The sequence below is a fragment of the Astatotilapia calliptera genome, chromosome 16, assembly GCF_964374335.1.
Source record: "Astatotilapia calliptera chromosome 16, fAstCal68.1, whole genome shotgun sequence".
NCBI classification, from domain to species: domain Eukaryota; kingdom Metazoa; phylum Chordata; class Actinopteri; order Cichliformes; family Cichlidae; genus Astatotilapia; species Astatotilapia calliptera.
In genome coordinates, this window is record NC_137437.1 from 18537244 (window position 1) to 18563721 (window position 26478).

At 39.7% G+C, this 26478-nt stretch overlaps 2 protein-coding genes across 5 annotated transcripts; one reads left to right on the forward strand and one right to left on the reverse strand.

Moving 5' to 3' along the window:
- The first annotated feature begins 2 nt into the window (after window positions 1-2).
- fancb (FA complementation group B) lies at window positions 3-17910 on the forward strand. 3 transcript variants are annotated; one of them, XM_026143932.2, is made up of 9 exons: window positions 3-1094; window positions 1195-1341; window positions 1602-1691; window positions 3482-3610; window positions 4230-4402; window positions 5208-5638; window positions 5718-5958; window positions 6627-6712; window positions 17576-17910. In XM_026143932.2, exons 1-9 carry the CDS (start codon window positions 183-185, stop codon window positions 17776-17778), a joined length of 2412 nt encoding a protein of 803 aa, XP_025999717.1. In that variant the 5' UTR covers window positions 3-182; the 3' UTR covers window positions 17779-17910. The 3 variants fall into 3 exon arrangements, with proteins under 3 accessions (XP_025999717.1, XP_025999716.1, XP_080147031.1); XM_080290905.1 differs by lacking the exon at window positions 17576-17910 and having other exon boundaries at window positions 36-627; window positions 703-1094; window positions 6627-7438; XM_026143931.2 differs by lacking the exon at window positions 17576-17910 and having other exon boundaries at window positions 6627-7438.
- Window positions 15774-26478, reverse strand: glra2 (glycine receptor, alpha 2). 2 transcript variants are annotated; one of them, XM_026143935.2, is made up of 9 exons: window positions 26029-26478; window positions 25287-25408; window positions 23023-23090; window positions 21766-21989; window positions 20580-20662; window positions 20349-20486; window positions 20040-20254; window positions 17962-18111; window positions 15774-16206 (listed from the first exon to the last, which is right to left on the reverse strand). In XM_026143935.2, exons 1-9 carry the CDS (start codon window positions 26112-26114, stop codon window positions 15925-15927), a joined length of 1368 nt encoding a protein of 455 aa, XP_025999720.1. In that variant the 5' UTR covers window positions 26115-26478; the 3' UTR covers window positions 15774-15924. The 2 variants fall into 2 exon arrangements, with proteins under 2 accessions (XP_025999720.1, XP_025999721.1); XM_026143936.2 differs by lacking the exon at window positions 23023-23090 and adding an exon at window positions 23166-23233.

Below are 26478 nucleotides of genomic sequence, written 5' to 3' on the forward strand. Positions count from 1 at the left end.
AGCGTTCAGAGACCGTTGGCGCGCTACTTCGAGTGTGACCTCGGTGTAAACAAAAGTTGACACAAGTAAAATTAGCGTGTATTTAAACTTGTAACACCACCGTAATGAAAGTGACAGTTTCGAAGTTTACATTAACGTAGACTAAAGGTCTCAGAAGGCGGAAACGGACCCTTCTCTGCTGCATGATGGAGAGTGTGCTCTCGGAAGATTTGTATCGAAATCCCCATCGGCTCTCCCACTGTGGAAAGACTATCTCATTTAACTGCAAACGGGCTCCGGGCACAAATGACAACGAAGGAAGCGAGTTAATATTCTGCAGTCTTTCATTTGAACGGGAAGGGAACACGTTTCTGAAGGCAGCTGACGGAGCGGCTGTCATCAGCAGGAAAAGATTAGCTCATGTGGATATTGTGAAATGTAAAAGCGTCACGGACGCTCAGAAGAGAGCCACGGCGCCATGTGTTTTAGTGATAAAGAAGAGTGAGAAAAGAAGCAGTTTTCAGTACAGTCTTCTCACACTGAGCTCTTCAAACCGACTGGAGCCCTGTGTGGAGTTTAAACTCCCTTATCAAATGAAGGGGGCTGTGTATATTCTCCAGGGTCCAACTGTGTTGTGGAGGCATGAAGGTGGTGTCCTTTATACATCCCCGCAGGCAGAAGGAGTGAGACAGGTTCCCATTCATTTCTCCCACTGTGTTGTAGGTGAACTCCCTCTCCATAAAGGACAGGTGTTTGTTCTCGGACTGCAAAAGCTTCCAGAAGAGTCCACTAGCCAAACCCTTGGCTATTTTGTTGAAGATGGACAAGTGTTTGATGGCAGTGTGATTTTACCTCATCTATACATTAGCATCACACAGTGCATCTTGGTGGTTGCGGCTGACAGAGTGGATGGTGTGCTTAAATGTGATGTAGTTGCAGCAACATCTAATCGGCAACTTGTTTATTTTGAGAATGGAGTAGTAAAAGATGTTTGTCAGTTACCCTTTGAGCAACCTGAAAATATTCAGGTAGTTAACACAGGAAGATATGGTTCTCTGTTTGCTGTATCCTTTTGTGAGGGGCATGTTTGCACCATATGGAAGGAAACTTTTCAGGTAGGTTTCATGATCTTTTTACAGTCCAAGTCTCTTGTCTACCCCTCATTGTGCTTTAAAAGTTTTAATAAAGTCTACTTTGTTAAACCATCTTCTCCAGATAGCTGCCCTCTGGTCAAGTGTCACCTCCATCCATGTGGATGACTTCCTGGGGTGTGGAACAGACCAGATGCTGCTGGTTTTTAAGGATCGAGTTATAGCATTGGAAGAATTCCTCATCACTGACCTTTGTGGTGTTTCATTTTCTGTAAGCATATTTTTCTTCTTATGAGTGATGTTCTTCTTCCTATTTCCACCAATTTCCCTTTCGGGGGCGTGGGGGGCAAATGTGACAAGCCGATCTATCTGTGATGGATAGGCACCAGCAACACACAACTTTTGATTGGATAAGCGTTTAAAAAATGTAATGAATGAATGGAAGACTTAATGTTTTAGTTTACAGGAGTTTTTAGTTTAGGAGTTTTAGGATTTTTTTTAAGTATGTCTAACTGAAAATACATGTTTCAGCATGGCCAGGACACTGAAGCACCAAAGACATCCCCTCCTCCACCAGAGAACTATCTCCTTACACTTAAAGCTTTGGAATCAAGACTGCAGGTGAGTCTTTATAACACATTAATAGAGTAGGTGTAGAAGCACTGCAGTAATATTTTTTTGTGCTAATGGTCATACATTATATGGTCCAAAGTATTGGGTCAAATTGGCCTCTTAATTTTTGAATTCAGGGTTTTTCATTGCAACTGATTTCACTTGTGTATGAAATCAAGAACTCAGCCATGCAGTCTCCCTTTACAAACATGTGGGTGAATAAGGGGTGGTTCTAAAGGCCTCATAGAATGTGAGCAGGGTACTGTTATAGGATACCACCATTGCAATAGGTCAATTTGTGAAATCTCTTCCCTAGTAGATATTCTACAATAAGCTATAAGAGCTAACTGTATTGCAAAATGTATTGCAACGTGGAAACATTTAGTGGGGTCGCCTATTGCTAAAATTTGCTGACTCAAAAACTTCAGAGCTCTACACCTCCTCTGGCATTAACACCAGTATAAACGCTGTGCACCGGGAGCTTCATGGCATGGGTTTCAAAGACCGAGCAGCTCCTGTAGGTGTAATATGTAGATGGCCCAGTACTTTTTTCCATATGGTTTATGTATGTAATAGATTGCCTTCAGGGGTCACACAGTGGTGCAGTGACTAACAATGGCGCTTCACAGCAAGAAAATCCTGGGTTTGAAACCAGTTGCTGGCTCCCGCCTTTATGTATAGAGTCTGCTTGTTCTCACTGTGCCTGCATGGGTCCTCTCAAGGCCAGTGACATGCATTGTAGGTCAATTGGTGATTCTAAATTAGATGTTTGTGTGAATCCTAGTGAGAATGGTTGTCTGTCTCTATCATGTGTTAGCCCTGTGATGGACTGCTGATCTATCTGTCTTCACACCCAGTGACAGTTCGGATAGGCTCCAGCAATACATAACTGAATTGGATAACTGTTTAAGAAAATGAGCAAATTGATGAATGGAAGACTTTATGTTTTAGTTTAACCATACGAGAATGATGGTTACAGCATTCTATTTTATTTTTTTTCATCTGAGTTACTTCTGATGTGTTGTGTGATAAGTCAGTGTTGTCTAATGGTTTGTAACACTTGGATGTATTTCTATATGCATTTGTTATCTAGCAAAGTAGCAGTGACAAATTAAAGGAAAAAAATCAACATAAAGCCTCTTAATAAGGGGTTAGGTTCATCTGCCATCAGAACAGCTGCATTGCACCAATGCATTGATTCTTCAATTCTCTGAAACTTTACTGAAGGCATATACATACCATTCTTTAAAAATGAATTGGTGACTTTCATAATGGCGGTTCAGAGTGCTATTTCACATGCTAATCCCACTGTGTTTGCAAGAGCCATGTCATATGATTCAGATCATTTTTCATTATTAATGAACTGTTCAGTGAACCCTCAGGCCCTGTGGATGGAGGTCTTGTCACCCTGGAAGTGACCACTCCCACTTTGTACTGATTGTATTGATTTTCAGCAGTCTTTCCCTCCAAAGGGACTATTGGACTCAAGCTGTGTCAGCAAAATGCCCTTATAGCAAAACAGAGCAGCAAGATCTCGTCACTGTAGGGGTCAAGGGTTCAGGGTTTTCCTTTAATTTGTCGTCCTTTGTATATCAAAATTAGAAAAATATTTTTTACACACAGTTTATTGTGATGCTAATTTGATTTAATCCATACTGGCAGTCACATTTGCTGCATAATTAAAGACCTGATGATGGTATTTGTATGAGATGTTGACCCCTCGTGAACCTAATTTAAGTTACTCACTGTGTGTTAAATTTATAATGTGCCCTGTCAATCAGATATGATTTGTAATTTAGAGTGGATTGACTGTGCTTCAAGAGCTTCAGAGAGAAGTGACAGTGAAGGAAAGCGTTCTACGGCAGTCGGTCAAAGCCCTTACTGATGTGGTCTCAGAAAGAGAGCCTGTTCTCACACAGCATGAGCAGGTACTACAGTAATAACACATCATGCATGCTTTGTTGAAGTGTATTGAGAGAGTAAATTGTTAAACTTAAGCTCGGCATACACTGTGCAATTTTTTTCAGTCACGTTATTCAGCTCCTGCTCAAACTGTACGATTGAATCGCAGGGGTTAGAAGTTTGTAGGTCACGATGCAGGGTCCCACATTATACGGCCCGATGCTCTGATGCGACCTGAGTGCTCACACTGTGCGTCCATAACATGAAGCTTATAACACAAAATCTGTCTCTCGCTCTCCCTTTCTCTCCCTCTCTCTCCCCCTCTCTTTTAATATGATCTCCAGGAAGTTGAAGTGAACAAACTGTTGGCCTCTTAAATCGAACAAACACCCACAACAAATGCAGTGTATTCCCCAAAATAAATGTTTTTCAAAGAAAATTTTCAAATACTTTACATCCTTTTTTTTTCTTTTACCTGCATCATTGCATCTGAAGTCTGCTTTTTAAATAACATTCATAAAGTCCACTGTGTCTGTGCCTAAATGCCTGTTGTTCAAATTGAAACGTCTGACATAAAGTGCTATTGCTGTCAGTGCTGTCACACACTTGTCATTGCTGATTATAGTCTTTGCACTTTCCGTCTAGGAAGGGCTTATTGCTCTGTGGGACTCTGATGATGAGTCAAAGAACGAGGCCTTGGATGACAAGATTCACGACATCCCAGCGGTGTCTTCAAAACCTCGAATTGACAAGCTGTGGCATCGCACCACTGAGGGCCGAATGGTTGTGGGAGTGATACTAACTACTGACAGATCAGCGTAAACATGATTTCTTTGTTACATTTTTAAAAATTATTTGATGGACAAAGGTCCAAGGTTCTGAAACGCATTATCTAAACATTTAGTAGTGACGCCTCTGAAATCTTAATCTGCTTGATACCTTGTCACTCATAATCTGTTCGTGTGGTTGAGTGGATCCATGAGTGTAGGGTGAAGACAGAGGCAACAACAAACAACATGGCATTCTGTGCTTTAATCAAGTGACAAGAACCACAGTCCAGCTGTCAGACGGTATCATTGCTGTCTGATTAGATTTATCTGAACTTAAACAGTTGCTGTTTGCTGTGAAATAATGTGGAATAAATCACATTACTTTGCGCTCGATTAAATCAGTAAGAAACTCTAAACATTATCAGCACTAACTGGATAGAGATCCTTTTTTTGCCTCTTTGATTGCCCCTCACTACAAAGCAGATACAGGGTGACTAGGTGGTCACCATGGCAACAAGTTTTTAATATCTTTCCAACCTCCTTATGTGGGAACAAAAAGCTATCAGATTCCTCCATCCACCTGTTACCGATTTTTCATTTGAGAACATGTGAAGGAAAGCTACTTTCATGACGGTCTCAGGTGCCATTTAAGTCCCACACATTGCTGTTTTGATTGGTGTACTTGTACAGCTGATGTAATTTCACTGCCTGGAAATAATCAATTCACAAGCAGTCGCACATTCAATTCACAGACACACGCACACATCGTCTTTACTGTTATATCAATTTCCACTCTGAATAGCCACTATCTGTGTGATATCTGATTGTTAGTGATGTGCTATTTTTGTTCCAGACCAGTGACCAATGTGAGCTTATCCATCCTGACAGACACGGGCCAGTGCTCAAGGCCCGCAGTCATCCAGACCCAGAGCCAAGTGTTCTGGCTCCCTGCGGCCTGCTCCTCGCCATCATCATCCTCCTCCTCTTCCTTCTCTGCCTCCACATTCCCAGAGCCCCCAGCCAAAAAAAGCAAGCAGCACAACGCCATCAGCACCAATGATCTCAACGCATGCAGAGTGGCTGTGACTGCGGTGACCAAGCTGACACCTCTGTTGAACTCTGGCCGTGTCAAGTGCCATGTCATGCTCCATTACATCCAGACACCAGATGCTTTTTCCTTCATGAGCAACCAAAGACCAGTTGTGTTGCACTGTGGCCAAGTTGCTTTAGACATTCAGAACAATTTGCACACCGAGCTGCTTAAAACTCCCCAACTCATAGCAGGTAAAAGCACAAAGGTGTGCGACTTGTGATTTTACTCCTGACATGTAGATGTTAACAATTGTTTTGTTATTTTCTCCAGATGAGGTTAGAGAGGACTTCCTGAGTCTTTTAACTGTGCTGGATCACTGGGTCTTCCATATAGACTCTCCTGAATACAGCTTAGGTGACATAAATGGCTGGATTCAAAAAAGAGTGGGTTGTAAGAAGATAGAAGTGAGCCCTCAGTATCTACTATTAAATTCTTCAGGACCATCTGCTCTCATGCTGCTGAACTGGCATCAGATAACCCCTTTCCAGGGAGAGCTGCATGTCCATTCCAGGTAAATAAGTTTCTGATGGCTGATACCAGTAAGGCTGTATTTCTGACTTCTGAGATGTATAGTTACAATTGAATTATCAATTTGGAGATTGAAAGGAGTATTTCTTGTAAATCTTAGAATTTAAGGGTACCGCATGGACCAAATAAACAAACAAGAAGAAAGAACATCTGTTACCCACAAGGATCTGTCCTATGCTATTACATTTAGTCTTTCTATTCTGCTATTCCTTATATTTTCTTTTCTAGTTATCCAAAGCTAGATATTACAACCTGTAATATCACTGCTCAGTGCACTGAGCCACTTCTACTAGGGATTGTCGTGATGTATTAAATTTTATTTAAAGAAAAAGAAAGCATAGTTCTACGAGTAGAAGCCTCCACTGCTCAATTTATATTAACAGATTCAAAGCTGAAATAGCTTTGAAGTTGACTAAGATGTATGTCAGCATGATATACCACTGAATATCAAAGAGATTAAGATTCTCTGGAGAGCAGAGCACTTAAAATTACAAATCCCCAAAATAAACTCTGAACTAGCAGCTGGTTGTGAATCAGCTGACAAATGACAAAAAAAGATTTCAACAAACTTAACTTCTTTAAATGTATTGTGACATGAATTATGTAATAACTTGTGAAATGTCACCTTTTTTTTTTTTTGTTCACATGCAGCCAGTTACAGATGTTCCAGTTCTTGGACTCTCTGCTGGCGTACCTCCCCGAGTCCTGTTCCATCCAGCCTCTCAAAGGTGCTGGAGGTAAGGGTGCATCTAAAATGTTTGCCTTAGCGCTGGAAAAAGAGCTGGTGTCTCTCAGAGAGTATGCCTCATTACTACTCTGCGAAGAAGATGAAGAGAAGCTAAAGGAGAAGTGCTTTGGATATAAAGAAACCCCTGATGCAGGTTCTGTAGAGGGGCTCCAGAAGTGTAGAGCGATGTGCCAGAGGGACTTGGAGAGGAGCAATATGAAGTTGAGCCCCCTGGTGGATGTGGGGCAGTATCGTAGGCTGATCCAAAGCATGTCGAAAATCCAACTTAATGGGGATTTGGCAGCACTCTTAGACATTCAGTTTTCTCCACTAATGTGCTGCAGTGGTTTTCATGGTTAAAAATCCCACCTCTAAGTAGCTCTTTATTTCTTTATTGTGTCTGGTGTAATGACTAAAAAGATACATTTTACCACAAATGAGAACCTAGCCGCTCTGCACAGCCTCTTTGTATTTATGCCTTTCTAGTGTCTATTGATAAAAGCCTCAGCCCATTTCAATTGGACCATGTGGGATTCTTAAAATGACACCTTTATGATGCAGCCCTCTGTTTAATTTATTTTTCTATTTATGTCCTTTTAGACTAATGTGTTCAAAAATGCCCTTTTATGTCTGTTGCTGCCTGCAGCCACATGCTAGACAGAGATCACTTTCATCCAGGAGTCAGAAACAGTTTGTGTTATGAATAAAGACACCACATGATGGTTTTGCGATGCTTTATGCTTCTCCTCACTGTTTCTCCTCACATAGTTGACTGAAAGCTTTTAGTGGTACTTTTCCCTCATGGTTCGGTTATTTTTGATGCGTAAGGATGTAAAGAAAAAGAAGTCCTTGGAAGATGTTTCTGCTGCGATGCTGCACAGCCTGTCAGTGCTGTAGTTACGATGCCATTCATTCAAGTAAACATCAAATCGTACTCAAAACGGCTCGATACTTAAGGCTTGTGACAGCTTGAATAGTAGCGTTGGCTAAAAGGGAGGGCAAGAGGTTATTTCCTCCCAGTGGAATTTAATTTAGTTTGTTCTGGGAGCTACTCCATCTGTATGTAGTACTTTTTTTTTTTTTACACCTTTATTTTCTCTGCTTCATCGCGTTAAATGCTACCGCAGGATTCATTGTCACAGAATGGGAACATAATTACTTAAAGTGGGCCTATTGTGAACATTTTTGTAACCAGACGAGATTGGCAGGATTCACAGTTCGCAATAATGCTTGTTTAAGATAAGATAAGATAAGATAGAACTTTATTAATCCCTCGGGTGGGTTCCTCTGGGAAATTCGACTTCCAAAAAAAAGCACAGCAACGACCGAAGTTACAGTTACAGAATTGTTATATATATATACACACACACACACACACACACACACACACACACACACACACACACACACACACACACACACACACACACACACACACACATATATATATATAAATACAGAGACAATTATAAATAAAATATACAAAGGGGATAAATAGAATAAATAGGAATAAAAAATAAAAATACAAGTGAATTGCACATTTCAAGTATTGAGTCTATTGCACTGTTGACTATTTACAAAAAGTATTGCACAAGGTATTGTACAGTGAGGTGAAGAGGCACTACAGCTTAGTTGTTCCCCCCTCCTTTGTCCTCCTGTTTCCTGTTTCCCCTCCCTCTCCCCTCCAGAGAGGAGTTAAACTGTCTTATACTGGACATTTCTTTATAAGGCAACTCTCCCCTTCAAGCCATTATGTGAGCTTGTGCCTTAAATTATAATATTAAGAGCTTCCCTCTATCTTTAACATCATACAGAGAGAGAGAGAAAAGAGTCTGAGCGTTTAGCTTTTTAAAAAGGTTTAACCACTGTAAGCACAGTATACAGAAAATAAGGACAAGCATAATGTATCACATTTAAAAGATTCAGATTATGAGGGATTCTTTATGTCCTACCATTTGATGGTAAGACTGCTGTGAGCTAATGAATTGTTAATTGAAAATCCTTTATTTTGTTATTTTATGGTACAAAATAATCCTCGAACTTCAGCTGCTATGCAGGCTGATCATACACACCGGCACGTAGTCTCTCACATACAGAAGGAAGCCCATCCCCTTTTGTCTGTGATATAAACACCTCTGTCACTTCTAGCCCCGAAGAAAAACTTTGAATCCTCTACAGTAAATAACACCAGTAAATGGCTGGAGGGAAACGGATCCACATGTGGAAAGGAAAATTCAATTGTTTTGGTATTCCCTTAGAGCCCTGAGTGCTGCCACACAAATAAAAAACATGGTTTGTCGTCCTATTATTTCCTGTTAAATTCTATTTACTGTGAGTGGTACAGGACCTCTGCAGGGTTTCTGGCCTCCTCCTCCTCCTCACCTTAATCAGAAAATTTTCTGCTGTTATCAAACTTATCAGGCAAGGGGAAAACAAAATGTATGCGACCCATCTTGAGGCAATTTGCAGACAAATTGATAATGAACAGATTCCTACATTATCTGACACCTGTGCCGACGCCTCCCACCTACAGCGATTTTAGCGTGGAAGCCAGTTTCTACCAAAATTAATTAAGAAAATTAACCTTTTTCTTTCTTTTTTTTTTATTTTTTTTTTGAACGTTACTTGGAATTGAAATGCCATCATTTTGCTATCTAATTAGAATAATTTTCATGCTTAATTCCATATCTAATCTTTGTAATCCTATTTAAATGTTTTACACTCTGCGCTCAAAGTCAGCACATTTTTTTAAAATCTGAATTTTGAAAGTATTTTTGTGGATAATAATAAGCAATAACATAAAGATACCGTTGCACTGGAAAGCATTATTAAGCTCAGGTGAGTTTATATCTGCCACAACTATATATAACAAATAAGGATATGCCATTTGTTTACATCTGAATTACAGCTGACGTGATCCCCATGATGAATGATGCTTTTAACCATGCTTATACTGGCCCTCTGAGACGAAGGCACTGATTTTATGTTTGCAGTCGACTTATTGATCCGGGGTCACAGGGCTTTTTCTCTGGTAGATTCTGGAACTCACTTGATCAGCCAAACGGTATGGAAGGGCATTGATTATCTACAACATAATGCATCGTGCACACACACACACACACACACAGACAGGCTATATCATTCTGTATCCAGTGAGCTCCCATGTGAAATGACACTCAATTTCAAAGAGGGAGAATTCTCATGAGTTAGCAACATTTGCATTTATTGTTTCCATATTTAAAATATTTAACCTACAAACAGTCTTTTTTTGGAACATCTCACCACAGATAATTAGAGATTTCTAAAACCAGTTGCAGTTAACAGTATTTGTTGAGGTTGCACCTTTTGCATACAAATTGCTGACATAGCAGGCCCATTGTTGTTAAGCCCTTAGGCCTAATATTACAGTCTTTATAGGGTTTTCATGCTTTAGAATGGTCCACCAGGGGTGACTATCATGGCCAGTTTACAGTAATAAAACTGATTAAATAAACATAGTCACAATGCTGTAGATTTTCCTTTTCGTCTCTTTCTTATATCTCTTTCTGCATAAAAACATTAAATGATGCTAAAGAGAGGAATAATACTGAATTTATATCATGTGAACATCATCTGGCCACTTTTTGTTAGCTTTTTGTTCAATACTATGTTTCCCTAAGATAAGCAATTGAAAGGAATATAGTTGATGTCATGTTATTATTTTTTTATAGAAACAGTTTGCAGTGTCAGTTCATACACACTGGAGAGAAAAGACTACAGATCAATAGCAGTTTGTCACATCTCCCATTGATCCAATTTCGCATTTAAAATAGTGGACACCGCATATGCAACAAAGTCTTCACAAAACCATCCCTGTTTGTAGTTTAAGTGTAATCTGAGCATCATGTAAGCATAATCCTCTGAAGAAACCCTGAAACTCATTCCGCCTTACCAGAATATAGTAGAAATTGTGTTTGTGATTTAATGCAGTATTTATATCCAGGCTTAAGAGGCACCATTGGTGAAACCAGGCACAAGTGTTCTTAAGTTCATTAATTTCCTGCTTTCCTCTAAGTGGCCATATCAACACCGGTGCAGTTACTATGGCAACCTTCATGTAATGCCTCTCAGACCTCACAAACCAGCCTCAGTAAACCTTGCGGATGATGGAAAGTTCTTTCCTCTTATAAATTATAAGCTTCAAATAATTTTTCTTTCATAAATCGTTCTACTGAACTTGATCGCACGAGGGCTGTTTCATCCTTGCATATTCAAACAGCAGTAACACTGGGCAGTGGTGTAGAGCTCTGGCAGTGTAATGGCTGGTGTTTCCAAGTGCGGATTAGTATCGCTGATTAGTTTATAATCCCTGTGTTTTAAGCACTAAAAAGCAGTTGGATGATTCATGTGACCTTCTCAATAAACCCACCACAGCCCATGTATTCTGCACTAAATAAAAAACAGGGTTGAATGGATGCTAGCGCTGTCAACAGAATGGCAATTACTAACATTATTGGACACCTAATATATTAGTATGCTCTTGTGAAAAAGAGTGTGCACACATTTTTACTTGTAAAGTTTTGCATAACAGAGCATATTTTTTAAATAACCACAGTAACCACAGCATCAGATGAATAACAACATGTCATATCATACTGTCTTTTTTTATTTAATAAAACTTAAGACAAAATCCAGAAACTGTGTGAAAAATTACAGTACATGCTTACTGTTCCATTGAATTTAAGAGGGTAAGTAGCAGACTGATCATCAGTAAGTGTGAGCACATCTATAAAAGCAGATTTTTTGGCAGTTTGCTGGTCTGGAACATTTAGATGTGTGTTAACATGGAAGAAAGATACCAATGCCAATGAGGAGGAACACGAGCAATGAACCTAGAGAAAGAGTTGATGCTGCCCATCAATCGGAGGAGGTTTATGAAACATTTTCTAGGCAATTTATGTCTGTTATTCTGTCTGTTATTCTATTGCGCGAAAGTGGAAAGTTGCCAATCATCGCAGGAGTGGACATCCCAGCTAACTGCAAGGTCAGATCATACAATGAGAGAGAGATTGCAACAAACACAAGAGCTGCATCTCAGACAATAATGCACAGTGCCAAGTTTGGCGATAACCAAACACAGCATATCAGCAGAAACACCTCATACCAGCTGTAAAGCACAGTGGTGGAAAAGTGCTAATTTCGGCTGGTTTACAGCCACAGCACCTGGATCAGTGTGTCCACTATGAACTCCTCTATGTAGCAAAGTATTCTAGAGTCAAAATGAGGCCATCTGTTTGACAGGTACAGCTTGGCTGAAGCTGCGTCATACAATAGGAGAATAATCCTGAGCATGGCGGCAAACCAACAAAAGAATGCCTAAATGAAAAAGAATCAATGTGCCACAATGGCCCAGTCTAAGCCCAGACCTCAACATGATTGAAATGCTGTGGCAGCACATTAAGAGCGTAGTGCATAATTTAGTGGCCACAAACCTCAATGAACTGAAGCAATTTTGTAAAAAAGAGTAAACCAAAATTTCCCCAAATTAATACTTCGAGTTGCTGCTGAAAAGGGTTCTATAACCTCCTGAACCCCAGTGCTTCTCCATTTTCTCTCAGTTTTTTTAAAATAAATAATCGCAGTGCTTATCTGAGGTGGTGTTTTAATAATCTTAAACCTGGGAAATACAAGATAGTTGGGTTTTTTTCATTTTTTTTTGTCCTGATACACAAAACCTTCACGACTGTATATCCATCTGTACATATAGGACTAGGGTAGTGGTTGCATTTGTTTGAGCACAAATGCTGTAACAACAGGTGTAAACCATCTAACGGACATATTTGTTTGTAAACAATAAATACATTTAGGTATATAATTGCCGTTTTATGCCTCTGGAGCCGTGCCAGTATTTTCCCTTCAGCTAGTAGGCACGCACCAGCTGATGGAATCTCTGTATTACAGTGTGAAGTCCATTATCATGCATTAATGGAAACCTACTGTCAGATCATATCTATGTCACCTCAGGCCACCCAGTGATCCATGCCATGTGTCATCACCCTGACTTATCAGCTTGGCAAAGAGAAGTGGCAGTGTTTTCATTTTCTTAGATCTGCAACCGAGCACAAAAAAGTATTTTTGTGTGTTTGTGCCGTTTATTTTTTAAGGCATCCATCTTTTATTGTTGTAGAAGAAAGCAATGCAAACTATACTCTCATCAACAAATGGATGAAAATGTCAATTCAGAGGACTGGTCACTTATTTATAAATGACAGGAGACGCAGAAATAAAGTAAATATGGTGCACGGTCAATTTTATTGATGTACAGACCAATAAATAACCTTTTTTCATGAATAGCATTCAAGAAAAGAGTTTGTCACCACAGTATATAAGGAGTGCAAGGGTCATTAGCTGCTTTGTACCATTACTGTTATGCAGATCTGTCCTTCACTTTTCAGTCCATCTACAAACAAATATCATCAGCCAGCAACAAACAAGTGAAGGGAAACAGTCCACAGCGGAAGTATACAGAAAGATATTATTTTATAACAAACATAACTTTTTCCCATTACAATAAATATTTTATTTGTCTAAATCTACAAAAACATAGCTCAAATTCTAAAACTATACCTTACATACCTGGGGGTATTAACCCTGGAATTTAAAATAATTCACGTGAATACGGGCGTGTGATAACATTTAGCAACATAGTGCATGTTCACAGTTTGTGGGCTTACCTATACACTTGCTCAAAATAAGCCATTATACCTTTTTCATGTGAGATATATGATATTTTGCTAAATAAACTGCACAAGAATGAAAAGCAAAGTTAAAGACATCAACAAAAAGGTGACATCATTTCCAAATATTTATAATTCACTTAGAGAAAAAGGAAACATTGTTAAGTACCTTTGGATGTCTGGCCACTGGTAGAAAAGCTCAAAGGCTGCGTTCAGCTGTGATAGACCGCCCAAAAGGGGAAAACAGAGAAGCGTAGCACTTTATCCGACCAAATTGTTGACATCTAAGGCCTCAGGATTTAGTAAAAATGCAGAACCCAATTCCTGATTCCAGATTTTCATCTGATTTATTCATACCTATGCCTGAGACATTTACTGCTGCTTAGTTTGGTGCTCTGCTCGTATAGTTCGAAACAGTGGTTCTCAAAGTAAAGCCAGGGGATCCACAAGGGCGAAATTATGAGCTAAAGACAGATAGATTGTTTTCTATCATTTAAAAGGGATTGGAATCATTTGCAGCACTAAATTGGGTGCACCCCATGTTATATTTGGGCCAATAGAAACTCTGGAATGATTATGACAGATGATATCAATCTTATGTGAAACCACTTACAGTGCTGTGAGAAAGTCCCCTTTCTGATTTCTTACTCCTTATTTATTTCTTTATTTGCATATTTGTGACACTTGAATATTTCAGATCATCAAATAAAATGTTAGTGTTAGAAAAAAATAACCTGAGAAAAGACAAAATTTTATTTTTAAATGATTATTTCATTTGTTAAGGGAAAAAAAGCTCACCAAACGTACTTATCCCTGTGTGAAAAAGTAATTGTCCCCCATGTTAAATCATGAATTAACTGTGATTAACCACATATTTTTGGAAAACAACACAGAGAGCCTCATTCTGACACTGTTGTGTCTCCTTTTCCAATTTAATGGCAAATCCAAGAGGGGATTCAAAGGATAAAACATGGACTAATATAAGAGATGTAATGACTGAAGTTCAGTTTAGTTGGCTACACTCAGGCCTAATTACTGTGAGACCTGCAGAATCAATAAATCCCATTAACTAGTCAACTTCGCCTGACCAGGTGAAGTTGACTACTTGACACTCATGCCACAATATAAAGAAACGGATGAGAAACCAATTCATGGTTCCATTAATTACAATGAGTCATCCAGATCCTAAAACAGCAAAGGAGCCTCAGACCATGACACTACCACCACCATGCTTGACCGTGGGGATAATGTTGTTTTTATGAAATGCTGTGTTAATTTTATGTCAATATGTAACACAACAAAAAACCAAGTTATTTACTCATTGAAGGGTTTTTTGTTGTGTTACATATTGACATAAAATTAACACAGCATTTCATAAAAACAACATTATCCCCACGGTCAAGCATGGTGGTGGTAGTGTCATGGTCTGAGGCTCCTTTGCTGTTTTAGGATCTGGATGACTCATTGTAATTAATGGAACCATGAATTCTGTACCAGAATATCCTAAAGGAGAATGCCCAGCCATCATTTTCAGCAGGTTATGCAGCAGAACAATGATTTGAAACACACCAGCATGTCTAAAATCTGAATGGCTCAAATAATTATCTCAAACTCTTGACTGTAGTTCTTACTGCCAAGGCTGGAACAACCAGTCATCAGGTTTTGGCTATCATCGCAAAGTTTTGAGTAGCTATTTTTCCTTAATAAATGAAATCAGCATTTGAAAAATACATTGTGTATTTATTCATATTGTCTTTGTCTAATAATATTGATCTGAAACATGTAAGTGTGACAACTGTGTAAAAAAAGGACGGGGTGCTGTTTAGCTTGGCTTGTTAGCCATCTAAGTAGCAGACAAGCATTAAGAAACTGAGTTATTCAACATCATCCAGCGATTCTACCACATCAGCTAATGTGGTGTTACGATTGTTAAGGGCTTCTTGAAACATATTTTTTAGAGGTCCCTGGCCCCAAAAGTTATGTAATGCTATGTGAGAGCTATGTTTTGTATAAATAGGGTGGAAGTTCTATGACAGAAGTCCATTATAAAACAGTCCTATGCTACCTCGGTAAGAAAATTTGCAAAACGTCTTGAGGGCTTGACAGAGCTACCTTAGAGTTACCTTAGAGTTACGGATTCATGGAATGTTCCTCTGTTTCTTGGTTGTAGACCTCAAGGCTGAATCAATTCAAAATCATTTTGGTCCATCTTCTCCAGCATGTTAGTGAGTCTTGAGCTAAGACCTTTTCTCTATAATCTTCAGAAAATATTTTGCAGCAGTACAAGAACAAATAAAGCATCTGTGTCTGAACAACTGTTCACATTATCAAATCATGAACATTACTGTACGATTCATAAATATTGTACGTTATCCCTGAAAGAACACCACCATTACCACAATGGTGCCTCTCAATGCACAGTTTACCCTCTCATCTCCCTGTGCTTTCTAAGCATTTCTCAATCTGAGAAATGTAAAATATATGTTCTCAGCCGACGGCAAAGTCTTTACTTTTTATGGATGTCCTCATGCCGGATGATCTTGTAGGTAACCCAGTAGAAGACATTGAAGATGAGGAAAGCCAGAGGAAAAGCGGCCCGTGAGATCGTGTCGATCCTCTTGGCTCTGTCCACAAACTTTTTCCTCATGGTGTCTATGTCCTTTGAGGCTGATTGTTGAGGGTTGGGAGCTGGAACAGCATTTTTAACAGCTGAGCCATCCTTTGTTGGCAGACATTGGCTCATGTTGTAGCCGGCAAAATTAAAGCGGCCTTCACGCAGATCGTCATCCTGAAAAGTGACATGCACATGTGGATGAGTTTGCTAGAGCTTTTTAAAAGCCTGCAGCTCAGATGTTAGGCTTTACTTTGTAATGACTGAAGGTTTTTCAACAAACCCACATGAACATGAACATTAATCATGAGATATTGCACTTTCAAATTAATTTAAAATAAACTCCCAAGATAACCTGATGCACAGTGGCGAAAAAACATTTACAGAGATTGCTTCGGGAGATGAATCTTAATCCATCCATCCATTTATTTCCTTCTGCTTATTCAATACAGGGTCACAGGGGGGTGAATCTTAATTCAGACAAACAGCAATAAAGGTGCATGTGTTCAGCGCCCCTGACAAGTTTCTATGGCTATGATAGCAAATAGAGTTAGAGCTAATAGAAAGTCAGCAGTTTTGCAGGTACTGGGATAACAAAACAAGACCATTATTATTATGTTGTATTCTTTTATTCTGGAGGAACTATAGCAGTTCCTCCTGGGTTGCACATGAGACTTCCTTTTTCTCCATTTAAAAGATTGTCATTCAAATCAACAGCTGAAAGATGGTAATTGCCACATACTTGTAGTTAGAATATGTGCTTTTTGTGATGTAAAACTAAACTGACTCACACTGACAATTCATCCAGCTCTTTGGACAAAATTTGGTAGAAATTCATCCATCACATCTGAAATCACAAAGGCCAGTATCACGGTGGCCACAGTCAACAGTATGATGACCTACATAGACTCTGAAATATCATTTCTCCTTTCCTTTTGAAGTTTTTTCCCTTTTTGTCATACAGTCCAAATAAAACCAGTGTTTTATTGACTGACTTTATATGACCTCATGCTTCCTGCCTGCCGATCACCATGAGTGTTAAATCCCTGGAGTTTGGCTGATTTTATTCTGGGACTATTTTTCCGACTGAGCCTACTGCCTGCCCCCTTTCTCATGGACAGTCTGCCTGTGTATGACCCCTGCTCTGCCCATTAAAACAAGATTTATAGACTTTTATCCAGAGCTCTGTCCGATTCCTGCATTGGAGTCTGCCCTTGGTTCGAGCACATTATAGTTAGGCTGCATCTTTCTGGACTCATGAGCTTTATACCAAATTCTAAAGTAATTCACTTGGTAAATTTTGAAATATGAGTGAAAATTTTGACTTTTGGCATCTTAAACAAAAAAAGGGCGTGAGACTTTACATACCTGATCTACTGTGATTCATGCTCTGAGCCATACAAATGTTTTACAAAATTTAAAGCAATCCATCCAATAGTTAATGAGAAATTTTGTTTCAGACCAAAGAGGTATTATTGATGCTCATCCTCAGAGACACACTACTTCTTCTTCATCTTCTTGTTCTTGTTCTGGTTTCTTCCTTTAGGGGTTGCCACAGCAGATCATCCGCCTTCATCTCACCATATCACTGGCACCTCTCACACCACTACATCCATCAGTCTTCCCTGTAGTCATCATTTTTTCCTCCTGCCTGACAGCCCCATATTCAACACCTTTTGCCCAATATATCCACTATCCCTCCTCTGCCCACGTCCAAACCATCTTAGCTATGATAATCAGCATGTTTGATTTGGCAAAGGTTTTACATCAGATGCCTTTCCTAACACAACCCTTCCTATTTATCCCATCTTGGGAACGGCACTAGGAGTTCAATGGCTTGTGGGCCCCACCTGTCACTGGGTTCCCAGAGACAAGCTGCTAATGTGGCTAAAAAGTTTGAAGAGCAACCATGTGAAGACTTCGAAAGCCTACCTTGTGATTCCTTCTTTGTCTTCGCCTCAGGCGAAGGAACTCTTTCTGTTGCCTGGAGACAAAATTAACCCCAGCATATTCGAGCAATGCAGCAAATACAAAGAGCAGACACACAGCCATCCAGATATCAATGGCTTTCACATAGGAGACCTGGGAGAGAAAACAGATGTTTTTTGTTAGATTCTTCAAGCTGACAGCATTGGCTAACAGTTAAAATAAAGTGTGAATGTAGCCTTTAGCTGAGAACGCTATTTAATTTTTGTATTTCTCTTTTATTAATATTAAACTTGAGTTCTATGTGTTGTTGTCTATCAGTTGTTCCACAGCCACTTTCTGTGTTTTTCCTTTTATTTTGCTCCTTCAGTTAATTGTGACCTCTAAATAGCTGTAATTACAGATAATGTTTGCTAACAAGTGTGTCAGAGCTGCCAGCAGTGTCAGTGATTGCGTGGCTTTAACAGTAGCAAATAATTAATGTCTCAACCGCTAAAAGAAAGAGAACTGTGGCATTACTTTGTACCTGTAGTTCCCTGACTTTGATCTGGTTCTTTTGAGAAAGTGAAGATGAGGCTGAAACCTTTTTCTGCTCATCAGTGTGACCCCATCCTTTCATGACAGCTGATTAGCATGTGGAGAAACATCTCTGGTTCTAGAGGGCACTTAAGGCATATTGAATTGTTGTCCGTGCACTGAGGCTGTCAAAGGCTTGCCTTTAAATATTCATCAGCATACGTGTCTTTCATATGAGAATCTCTGACAGGGCTGAGGCCTTTTAGTGCTCATGTGCAGACTGATGTGTGACTGATCATCATCTGACTCGTGTTGTTTCTGCAGTACCTTTAACACTTGATACAATTTTTTTTGTTACGCCTTGAAATGACCACAGTTTATGACAAAAATGTTACATATTGTGAACTGTATCAGGCCCAGCTGTGCTTCTACAAAAACACAAAAATAGAGTATCTTATTCTCTGATGTATTACAGTGGCTTTCACAACAGCTCTGAGCTGTAGTTTAAACAGTCCACTGTGGAGAACGCTTTGATTTGCTTTGTTTGTTCTCTCAATTGGTTCAGTGTTTATTTTTGAGTTATAAATCCATCCTCTGTGTGAAATGTTGATGCCTGAGTCTCACACTAAAGGAGCAGCACCCATTTTCAGCTCATTGCACTGACTGCCTAAAGAAGAAATAGTAAAATCTGTTTGATCCACTGGTTGCTTTTGTTTCAAGGTACAGCTGGGATTCTAGGTGCCTACAGCTACATTAAAACTGCAGGGACCTACTATCTTTTTAATAAACCATGAATGCTTTCTAGCAGTGTCAGACAGAATTTATTCAAATGCCAATTACAGTTATGGTTATAAAATCTATTTTTTCCTTGATTGCATTAATTCAAATGATAAATATTTATGACAACCACTCAAACAATATAATTACATAATGGATGTAAACGTACAAAAAATGTAAAAACTCAGAAGTGGATTTATGTACCAGCGATCAGTCTTAAATAACAACATTTGATATTTAATATTTAAACTGCTATTTGACTTCATACTGACTGCATTGTCCATCCTCCGCTCTCCTAGCTGAGCGGCTAAAACCTGTCCAGGCTGTCATAGAGTCAGAGGGAGGGCCTCGAGTCTATCACAGGGCTCACCCAGAGAGACATACATCCAATTAACTTAACAAGCATGTCTTTGGACTGTGGGAAAAAGTCGGAGCACCTGGAGACAATCTTGCCAGCAGACATATATTTAACTTGCATATCCATAACAAACTTTCACTTTTAAAAGAAATATTAATCTCTTAGGTTACTTCCTGTGTGCTCTCCGTTCTTGCTTTAGAAAATTTACCCTGTGATATGACATGAAACACTTTGGCTAATCACAAGTCTTTTCAGACCAGATCAGGTGAGTTGTACAAATTACTATAAACAGCAAAGACATCTGTGGGAACATGGTTCAACGTGAGACGCTTATGAGAAATATCTAACAAAACCTAGGACTCAAGCTTCATATGTTTTTGCCACATACAAGGCTTGTGCTTATCTGCTGGAGGAAAACAAACAAAGGTTTTACCTTTGGAAGAGAAGCCCTGGACCCAGAGCTTTGGGTGGTCATGGTAAGCACAGTGGTGATTCCCAGCGCCACTCTGGCTGGAGCAGCATCCATATTAATCCAAAAAGACACCCATGAGAGGATGACAATGAGGAGAGAAGGAATGTACATCTGGATCAGGTAGTAGCCCATTTGGCGCTCCAGGTGGAATTTAACTTCAATACAGGTAAACTTCCCTGTTCATCAACAAGAAAACATATTTAAAAATGCAATTCAGCCATCAACCTGGGAGAAATGTCAGCTGTTTGAAACATAGACATAAATGCTGACCGGTGTTGTAGTGTTTGGTACAGTAGCCCAACTCCTTCTCATCCCTCATGATAAACTGAGGCAGGGTGAGTCCCTCCGACACCTGTACTGCACCGTTCTCCAGCCACTCAAACACCAAGTCATTCATGGTGTATCCAACTAGAGCCAGAGAAGAACGGGTGAATTTAGTAAGTAGATTCTCATTTTAGAAAGTGTAGCAAAAATCTGGAATATAAAAAGATCAGCACTTACAACTTTCCAGTTGCATCGTACAAGTTTGGACGTCCATTGGAAAGTTCTTCAGATCCATCGGGCACGATAGAATGAGAGTCAACCTGTAACATGACACAAGGTCACAATGTAAAATGTAACAAACAACAGTGTTATTTGATGTCAAAAGAAGGCTTATTAACACTCAAACTAGCAGCTCGACATGCGTATTGAAAAAAATCTTGAAAATTTAGATTACAGTTGGTACTTTTTTTTAGTTGTATCAGGTATTGGCTGCTCTTTCTCCTGTGTCATAACCTCCAACATATCATGTAGGATACCCTTCAGCAGGTTCCTATTACACTTTCATTACTGCAACTTATTGTTTCTGTGATGCATTGTGGTCCACAGTCTGCTCACTCTGTCATTTCTCTCATGAATGGAGACTGCAGCTAACCACCTTTCATTTTTCTTCTTGGCCCGCGATACCTTAACACCTGAGCACCACTCAGAGTTGAGCCGCTTTCTAAATGGACTCAGAATTGATCTGCTTTATATCGCATCGCTGCAGAGAAAATTGGATGTTGCATGTGGCTTTTGTATTGTAATAAAATGCAACACATTTTACAAGTTTTTTTTTCCCTTTTTGGCCTGTACTTGTGGTGGTATGGATCCTAAGTTTTCAAACATCTTTTCATATTTAATAGAAGACCAGCATGGAGAAAAATACCCCCTTCCTTCTCAGCTCTAAGTTTGGGCTTTACTTTAGATTTTCACCAGCGCCCCTGAGATTTACTTGTCCTCTTGCAGTCGTATTGCACATGGGAATGTGCTGCGGTTCAGAAAATTATATAGTTTCAAAGAAATGATCACAGTGAGATAAAAATCTGTTTCAAATTGCATGCTGCAGATTGACAGTCTTTGATGTTTAAGAGAAAGTGTAAGAAAGGCAGTAAGGGAACATGTCCTGCGGTAATCTGAGCATTCAGCAGAGATTTCTGCTTCAGCTACACTAATATCAAACTGTGTAAAAGGCAAGTTATTATTGCCGCTTCCTAATCTACCAGTTATTTTCCTCATTTTGTCCCTTTAGAGAACATTGGCGGTGAAAAAATGTCCAGAAACTTTTTTGTCCCAATATCAAAAAAATAATAATTATTAAAACATTTTCAAATAATGATGCTCTAGTGCAGTTCTTCAGCCTTTTAAAACCTGTGAAGTACTACACCTGATGCTGTAGAGGACAGTCCCATCCTTGAAGATCCTCAGCAGCTTGTTGTCTGTGGTGACATCATGGAAGTTGGCTCCTTTCTCGTTGGCGAAGAAGAGGTCAGGCTTCCATATGGAGTCCAGCATAGATGGGTCCAGGTCAAGGGAGGAGTCTGGGTATTTACTGTACGCCAGCCGAGGGTCATTCCACTTCTGCCGCAGGAAGATGTTCACTCTGTAATCCTGCGGAGATGACAGGCGGCTTTGCATATTTTGCAGCGCAGCGATTCGGGTTATGAGAATGCATGCTGATGGAAAAATGTCAATCACTGGGATCAGTTTTTAATATTACATAACCTTCTTTTTGACAAGGTAAATACAGGAAATTTTGTATTTATTTTCTATCCATGAAAAGTAATAAAAGGAAAATGAGTGACAAATGTGCAAAATTTATATCATTCAGCAATACCATCAAAATTAATCTTAATTATCATACATTTGTTCTCATGGCAACTTTCATGACTACGTATTGTTGCAAGCTGCATTCACAAGCCACTGACCTCACCATAACCTTTCTTATTCAAAATTATGCAAGAGAAGCTAAATGAGGTGTTTATCAGATGCAGAGCCTGAAGAGGAGGCATCTGACAGCACAGTTAGCAGTAGACTGAGTGTCACACAGCTCAATGTAATTGATATGTCACGATGATGAGAAGCCCTTATGTTGCTTGACATTTTATCAGCATATTGGCGGTTCCAAATATCTGCATGCCCGTCTTAATACTGTGTAATTTCCTGGCAACCGTACATGTTCCACCTCCTGCGCAAATTATCATTTTCCATTTATGATCTAAGTAGTTATTATCACTCATTACGATTTGATCCTGATTAGTTTCAGTGCAACCCTGCAGGTTTTATATTTTTACCCTTCAGGGGCTGGATGCCTTCACACCTCATGCATTGCACATCAGTTTGTTTGAAAGCCCCAGCCCCCCACTGTTAATTATTGGCTCTGCTTAAGTGACTTGTCAGGATTTGTTGTATGAAATAGTAAAACCAGACTCATGGGAGCAGAAACCAATATTTGACTGGATAGCCCGCCAATAAACTTTTTGATGGCAAAGAACTAAATCTTATTTAATGAATAGGAAGACATGGCATGGAAGGATGTTTTAAAAAAGGTCAGCAAGGCTAAGTAAAAACAGGATGATTCAGTCGTATCTCCATAGGAGAGGTCAGGGCTTTAAAACATGTCCAAACACAACGCTCAACTCACCATTGTAGTTTCTGCTATAGAACCAAAGCTGTTGATAAATATGTTGCAGGTAACATTAACTGGTGGACCTGCAGGTTGAGGAATAGATAACATATTGACACATTGTACAGGACAAAAATCAACCAAATACCAGAGGAACTCACCATAGTTGTCTCTGTGACAGAGCCGAAACTGTTGATAAAAATATTGCATGTAACGTTTACAGGGGGACCTGTGAAATGGAATGACAATGACATGACAGGAAAAAGCCTTAAACCATACGTATTATAAAGGATGACTGGGTTTCAGGTGGGGAAGATATTTTGACAGGAAAACGGAAAATATGCATTCACAAAACAAACGGTGTTTTGAACTTTTGTTTTTGAGGGAGCTTCGGGGCAGGAAAAATCTATTAAGTAGTAAAGGCATCACTGTGTCAGCTTAATGTTATAATGATGCAGTGATGTCTTGTAGGGTAATGTAGGCAATCTTTCAAGGTTGTCGTGCTGTAAACACATTTTTCTTGTGTCTACACAACACAAGAGGAGACATGCACATGCAGATAGGAGCATGCACACAAACACAAAAGTACCTTTGGCTGAATAATCAATTAGAAATCCCCACAAAATGTAATGTTAAGTACTCTATTAACTAAGAGTTGTTTCAGTATAAACAAAATCGCAAAATAACTGGTTTTGGCTTCAGAAATGTGATTATTTTATGTGACGAATTTTGATTTGGATGATGAAGCTGGGATTGTCACTGACATTCCCTTTCTTTTTACTAAACAATTAATTTCTAATCAACTGGGAAAGTCATCTAGAGTATTTTTTTTTAAAGTGAAAACACTCTCTGGTTGCAGTTCTACAACAATCTTTTCTTCTTTGTATCAAATCTGAGCAGTTTCTCTCCAACACTGTGAGTAAGAAGTGCCCGGCATGCTTTGATGAATAGTGTCATCTTTTTCTGTATAGAAGAGGCTGAGCTGAAATCTCTTTGCGAGGCTTGGCAGGTTATGTGCCATTTAAAGTCAAAGCAAATCTTTTTTCACTCTCTCTCTCTCTTTTTCTCTCTGATAAGTGGAGCTGTAAGCCCTTCCTAGTGCCCTTCCCCTGTGTTTTCTTCATCAATATTGCATGGAGCTTGGTATTAATATTTGCCTCAGTTTGTCGTTAGCTTGCTACATTTAACAGTGGAAGCAGAAAAATATGGCAGTACCTGCTGCTGACAACAAAACTCACGCAAAGGAAATCTAGGGCAACCTTCAGAAAATGAGTTCAACACTCTTCAAAGTGTGACTAGCAGGTTCAGAAGCAAAATCATCTATTTACGATGAAGTGAGCTCATGCAAATGTTGGGGGGGAGGGTTCTTGCCAGAAAATGTATGCGTGTGCATTCAGAACTCTGTGTGTGTGTGTGTGTGTGTGTGTGTGTGTGTGTGTGTGTGTGTGTGTGTGTGTGTGTGTGTGTGTGTGTGTGTGTGTGTGTGTGTGTGTGTGTGTGTGTGATCAGAATAAAGAATAACCGGAAACATAAAATCAGGCTTTTTTTCTTTTTGAAGGCTAGAAGTGATGCATCATCCCTCGGCAAAAAAAAGAAAAAAAAATGCCAGCTGGTATTAAGCAGGCTATCTTCCTCTTATCTTGAGTCCATCTCAGCAATAAACATTTTTTTCCCTTTGCCTCAAATGGGAAGGAAAGATCTGGGCCATGTGTCTCTGAGTCTGATTAGCTCCTGTGGTGTACTGTCTGACTGCTTCAGCTATCCAACAAGTCCCTGTCCACCTGACCCAGCCTGGAGTGGGCCTGAACGCCGCTGGGCTAGCATCTTCTCACTCAGCTCTGTTCCAGTGCTGTGATGCTGTGTCTGTCCTCAGCATCACAGCAGCAACAACAACAGAGGAAGTCAGTAGCCTGCAGCCTTGCCACGGGGGCACCATCCATCATTTGGCCTGTCATGGTGGCATCCTTGTCTACTGCAAGAACCAATTTGTTTCTTTGTGACGGAGATATTTACAAGCATCCGTTTTAAATGATGTTATCCTGATGGGGATTCTGCTTTACACATTTTCAGGAAATGAAAACATGCACGCAATGTTATAATGAGGAATTAATTTGTGGTTTCATTCAAGCCGGAACAATCATGTTACTGATGACTGAAGTGATTGTGTGTTCTGAGTCATTTTAGTGAATCATATAAGTAAAGATGCCCAACTTGCTGTGTTTCTAGAAATTTGTGGGGCGTGTGGAGATTATGTTAAAACATAAAGATCGTGACAAACAAACCTTTAAAATTCGGTCTTATTCGCGCATCATACCCAGACGTGCGACCCATGAGTGAGTCCAGAAAGTCTGATGGAGACAGGTTGGAGGATGATCTGGAATCGTGCTCCTTGGCGTCCACAACTCTGGAACGCACACATGGTGAGAAAAATCACTGGATCACACAAGTCAGAGCTCAGAATCGGGAGTTAAACCTTATCTTTCCCCTAGCAGCTGCCTTGCAGTGGTGGGCACGCAGAGCGAAACCAGAAAAAATGCGTTAATGCGCACAAACGTATCGGATGGGATTTCGACGTCGTGGGCTTCTCCTCTAAGAAAGGATTATTCTGTTGATAAAGATTCACGCACAGATACCACACCACGCTGTAGCCATGTTTTAACGCAATGTTGAGTTGCCAGAGGGGAAGGGAAAATACCATCACACGCGTAAACGTCTCTGTCACCATTTAAGTACAAACCAAATTTCCCAATACGAATATTATTTGTATTAATAATATTTTAGTTAGAGAATAATCTCGACAAAACAATCGATGATTAAAATCTTAATCAAGAAAGAGTTTTGAAAATAAAAGCACATCATATTCAATTACCAACTTTGTTCAGAAATTTCTTCACTGTCGCTGCTTTCATGTCGTTTCCCTAACATCGAAAACTTCTAACATCTAAATTTCCAAACTTTACTTGGAAGAGACAAAGTGTTTCACGGATATTGAATCAAACGTGTTTGATAAATAGACTCGCCTACCTGAAGTTGTTTGTCTCCATCACATATATGAATAAAGCTGCTAAAACCTTAATAAGGGAGCGATTCATTCCTGGTGGTTTCCCCATGTGCTCACTTTTCTATTTCTTCCATATGTTTACATTAGTCAAACACATAATCCAGATAGGGACCCCGCTTTTTTCCGGACTAAGTCGTGGGCGTTTGGGTCTTCTTTTGTCACAGGAATATACAGGAGACATTCCTCAACGCGGTTTCATGAAACTCCCGAAAACAGATTTGTCGAAGCGTAGGTGTGAAGAGACATCAGTCCAGTGGCCAGACGTAGAGAAGCTGAAACTCCAAGACGCATCAGCTGGAAGCTCTGCTTCGGTGGCGCTGGCTGAGATGTAAGAGCGGGCTTTGAGAAGAACAGCCCGTTGGCTTGCGTTGTTACTCATGAAGTGAGATCTTTCTCAGGTGGGGGGAACGTCA

What these genes read in the sequence shown, in the direction of transcription:
- fancb (XM_026143931.2), top strand. Translation starts at nt 183, where the DNA reads ATGATGGAGAGTGTGCTCTCGGAAGATTTGTATCGAAATCCCCATCGG. An exon ending in AACTCCCCAACTCATAGCAG is followed by an intron (nt 5,639 to 5,717) that starts GTAAAAGCACAA and finishes TATTTTCTCCAG; the next exon opens with ATGAGGTTAGAGAGGACTTC. An exon ending in GAGCTGCATGTCCATTCCAG is followed by an intron (nt 5,959 to 6,626) that starts GTAAATAAGTTT and finishes GTTCACATGCAG; the next exon opens with CCAGTTACAGATGTTCCAGT.
- glra2 (XM_026143935.2), bottom strand. Translation starts at nt 26,114, where the DNA reads ATGGGGAAACCACCAGGAATGAATCGCTCCCTTATTAAGGTTTTAGCA. An exon ending in AATAAGACCGAATTTTAAAG is followed by an intron (nt 23,091 to 25,286) that starts GTTTGTTTGTCA and finishes CTCAACCTGCAG; the next exon opens with GTCCACCAGTTAATGTTACC. An exon ending in CTATAGCAGAAACTACAATG is followed by an intron (nt 21,990 to 23,022) that starts GTGAGTTGAGCG and finishes TCATCTCCGCAG; the next exon opens with GATTACAGAGTGAACATCTT.